The sequence below is a fragment of the Cupressus sempervirens genome, chromosome 2, assembly GCF_028749045.1.
Source record: "Cupressus sempervirens isolate cs-2001-9-10 chromosome 2, ASM2874904v1, whole genome shotgun sequence".
In the NCBI taxonomy this organism is placed as follows: domain Eukaryota; kingdom Viridiplantae; phylum Streptophyta; class Pinopsida; order Cupressales; family Cupressaceae; genus Cupressus; species Cupressus sempervirens.
In genome coordinates, this window is record NC_143119.1 from 698,001,509 (window position 1) to 698,005,644 (window position 4,136).

At 40.2% G+C, this 4,136-nt stretch overlaps 1 protein-coding gene across 1 annotated transcript; it reads left to right on the forward strand.

Annotated features, from left to right (window-relative positions):
- The first annotated feature begins 369 nt into the window (after window positions 1-369).
- Window positions 370-3,681, forward strand: LOC149575297 (uncharacterized). The gene is made up of 2 exons (XM_089816018.1): window positions 370-2,428; window positions 2,732-3,681. Exons 1-2 carry the CDS (start codon window positions 370-372, stop codon window positions 3,679-3,681), a joined length of 3,009 nt encoding a protein of 1,002 aa, XP_089672144.1.
- The last annotated feature ends 455 nt before the right edge of the window (window positions 3,682-4,136 follow it).

Below are 4,136 nucleotides of genomic sequence, written 5' to 3' on the forward strand. Positions count from 1 at the left end.
ACAGAAGTGTGGAAATCTGAAAAGTTGTTGATTCAGAGTACATTGGGATATGTGAAGGTGTGTTGATCATCAGATCAAGTGGTTGAGAGGCCTAAGGCATAGATCCTTGTTTTGGCCTAGTTGAGGGATACTATTCCTAAAGACAAATTGGGAGCAGACTTTGCTTACCTGTTCCTTGCATTGAGAAGGTTGTCAAACCTTGTGAGAAGGTTCTTTGCCAAGAGTGGAAGGTCCTTTAAGGATTCCCTAAGGCTAGAAGCAAGTTTGGCTTGTTTGAAGGGTCTAAGTGCAATCTAGACCAAGAGTACACTTCTGGTGTGTAACTCTGCATCAAGGTGGTATCAGAGCCAGCGAAGACCTGTTTTCATCATGTCTGAAGGAGAAGATGGACTAGAGAGGGTTCTCCCTCTGAGGGTCACAAATGCAGAACTAGCCAAGATAGTACAAGAACAAATGGCTGAAAGTAGGGCCTTTAGAGAAGAGAACAAAGCAGTCAAGAGAGAGTTGGAGAGACTCAAGGGCAAGTTGAAGAGAGGAGAAAACTATGAATCAGAAAATGAAGAGGTGGAGCAAGATGAAAATGCAGCAGTAGTACCACCTGATCAAAGGCCTCTCTTGCAAGCACTAGAAAGGATGGGAGTCAAGGGTGGAGAGATCCCTACATTTCAAGGAAAACTCAATCCTGATGAATGCATTGATTGGCTTGAAGCCATGGACAATCACTTTGAATGTGACCACATTCTACCAAGCCAAAAAGTGAAGATTTCCAAGACTAAGTTGAAGGGTGCAGCACTAAGCTGGTGGAATTTTGTTCAGAATGAGAGGGCTGAGGATGGCAAGAAGCCCATAACTACTTGGAAAAGAATGAGAGCAGAGATCAAGAGGCAGTTTGTGCCCGAGGATTATGAAATCCTTGTGAACCAAAGGTTGCATAACCTTAAACAAAGGGATCTTGATGTGAGCACATACACACAAGAGTTCCATAACTTGACATTGAGAGCCAAGGTCAATGAGACAAATAAACAAAAACTAGCCAGATATGTAAGTGGCTTGAAGTATTCTATTCAAGAGGAATTGACATTGGTGAATTTGGAGTCTGTACACCAGTGTTTTAATCTTGCATTGAAGATTGAAGAGAAGCATAAGAGGAGAGGTGATTCAAAGACCAACAGAAGAGGAGGTAGCAATAATTTCAGAGGAAGAGGGGGCAGATTTCAAGGCAGAGGCTCTGGTTTCAGAGATGAAAATCAGAATCAGAATATTGATACCAGTCAAAGAGGATCTTTTAGAGGCAGAGGCAATAATGGCAATAGAGGAAGGAATGGCAACAAGAGCAGAGGAGGCCAGGTCTTCACTGGCAGGTGTTTTATTTGCAATCAGACAGGGCATCAATCCTTTAGATGTCCCCAAAAAGGAGGAGACAGCAGCAGACCCGGAGATAGGAGAATTAATCTATTGCAAGAAGAAGAAGAGGATGGGCAAAGCATCTCATCCTATCACACCACAACCTCCAGACTTGCTGATCCTGAAACTGGAGAGTGCCTCATGATGCAAAGGACACTTTTGAAGGTACCACAACCTGCAGAACCACCTCAAAGAAAAACATTGTTCAGGACACATTGCAAGGTCAAAGGAAAGGTATGTAAGTTAATTGTGGATTCAGGATCAACTGAAAATATAGCATCTAAAGAAACGGTGGATAAATTAAAGTTGCCTAGGATACCACACCCATACCCTTATAAAGCTTCTTGGTTAACAAAAGACAAACAAACATTGGTAAATGAACAAGTTTGGGTGGAGTTCACATTAGGAGAGTATTCTGATAAAGTTTTGTGTGATGTCACTGAGATGGATGCATGTCACCTCTTATTAGGGAGGCCATGGCAGTTTGATGTAAAATCAAGGCATGATGGAGAAACCAACATTTATACAATAACTAAGGGAGGTGTTAAGTATACAATGAGGCCATTGCCTGATGATAGCAAATCAGACCATATAGTTAGTAGTGTGGCTTTAGTAGGGGAGAAGGAATTCCTCAAAACTATAAAAGAAAAGGACACACCCTGCTTTGCAATAGTGGTAAGACCAAAACAAGAATCAAGGAACCTAGTCAAGCCTAGAGCAGATTTGAAAAAAGATGATGTAGGACCCAAGGAGGTTAGGGATTTTCTAAACAAGTATCATGGGATTGTGGCAGGGAGTGTACCATCTACTTTACCACCAGAGAGAGAGGTGAGTCATTGTATAGACCTCATACCAGGGGCCACTTTACCAAATAAGGCTGCATACAAGTTGACTCCAGAACAGAATGAGGAGATAGCAAAACAAATAGAAGAGTTGCTGTCTAAGGGTCTGATTAGGAAGAGTGTGAGTCCATGTGCAGTACCTGCAGTACTTGCACCTAAAAAGGAAGGAACATGGAGGCTATGTACGGACTCAAGGGCTATAAACAAGATAACCATCTGGTATAGGTTTCCCATGCCAAGAATGGAAGATTTGTTGGATTGTTTAGGAGGGGCTAAAATTTACTCCAAGGTAGACTTAAAAAGTGGATACCATCAGATAAGGATCAGAAAAGGGGATGAGTGGAAAACAGCATTTAAAACAACTGAGGGTCTTTATGAGTGGCTTGTGATTCCATTTGGGCTATCAAATGCCCCAAGTACCTTCATGAGATTGATGAATGAGGTATTTAAGCCTTTCCTTAACAAGTTTGTTGTGGTATACCTAGATGACATACTAGTGTTTAGCAAGGATGAAGAGGAACACTTCAAACATCTAGATTTGGTCCTAAAAAGATTGCATGAGGAAGATCTCAAGATCAATTTGGAAAAGTGTATATTTGTGAAGGATGAACTGATATTTCTTGGTTTCGTTATTTCTAAGGACTCTTTGAAAATGGATCCATCCAAAGTAGAAGCTATAATAAATTGGCCATCTCCTACCACTGCTAGTGAGGTTAAAAGTTTCCATGGTTTATGTAATTTTTATAGAAAATTCATAAGGAATTTTAGTGGGATATCTGCTCCAATGGTGGATACCATTAAGGGGGGCAAGAAATGTCATTTTGTATGGACTAATGCTGCAGAAGAATCTTTCCAAATGCTGAAGCAGAAGATAGCACAAGAACCAGTCCTAAAGTTCCCTGATTTCAACAAAGTATTTGTCATAGAATGTGATGCAAGCACTAAAGCTATTGGTGGTGTATTGAGTCAAGACGACAGACCAATAGCCTTCTTTAGTGAGAAGTTAAATGAAGCAAAGCAGAAATATTCAGTATATGATCTAGAGTTGTATGCTATGGTCCAATCCTTAAAAAGATGGAGGCATTATTTACTTCCCAAGGAGTTTATTGTTTTTACTGATAATCAGGCTTTGAGCTTTCTTAACAGGCAGGAAAAATTGAATCAAAGGCACATGAAGTGGATGGAGTTCATCCAAGCATATACTTTCTCAATCAAGCACAAGAAAGGGATCACAAAAAAAGTTGCTGATGCCCTAAGCAGAAGAAACCTCCTAGTTCAACCAATTGAACTTGAAACCATTGGCATAGAAGGTATGAAGGATCTATACAGCCAAGATGAGGATTTCAAAGAGATTTATAAAGTTTTCCAAAGCATGGAAGGCAGGTATCACACAGAGTTCTCTGATTTTTTTAATTCAAGATGGTTTATTGTTTAAGGGGGGACAATTATGTGTTCCTAGGGGATCATATAGAGAGAATATAATCAAAGAAAAACATAGTGGGGGCATGTCTGGTCATTTTGGATTAGACAAAACACTTGAGCAAGTTAGGAGATTCTACCATTGGCCAAAAATGCAGACCGATGTAAGAAAGTTTGTGGAATCTTGTATAATTTGTCAAAAGGCTAAAGGGCACTCATCAAATGCAGGGCTTTATACTCCTCTACCTATCCTTGACAAACCATGGGATTCAATAAGCATGGATTTTGTATTGGGATTACCAAAAACTAAGGCAGGAAATGATAGTGTGTTTGTGGTTGTTGACAGATTTTCCAAAATGTCTCACTTTATCCCTTGCAAAACTACACATGATGCTTCAAACATTGCAGGTCTATTCTTCAAAGAAGTGGTAAGACTCCATGGTTTAACAAGGTCTATTGTTTCAGACAGAG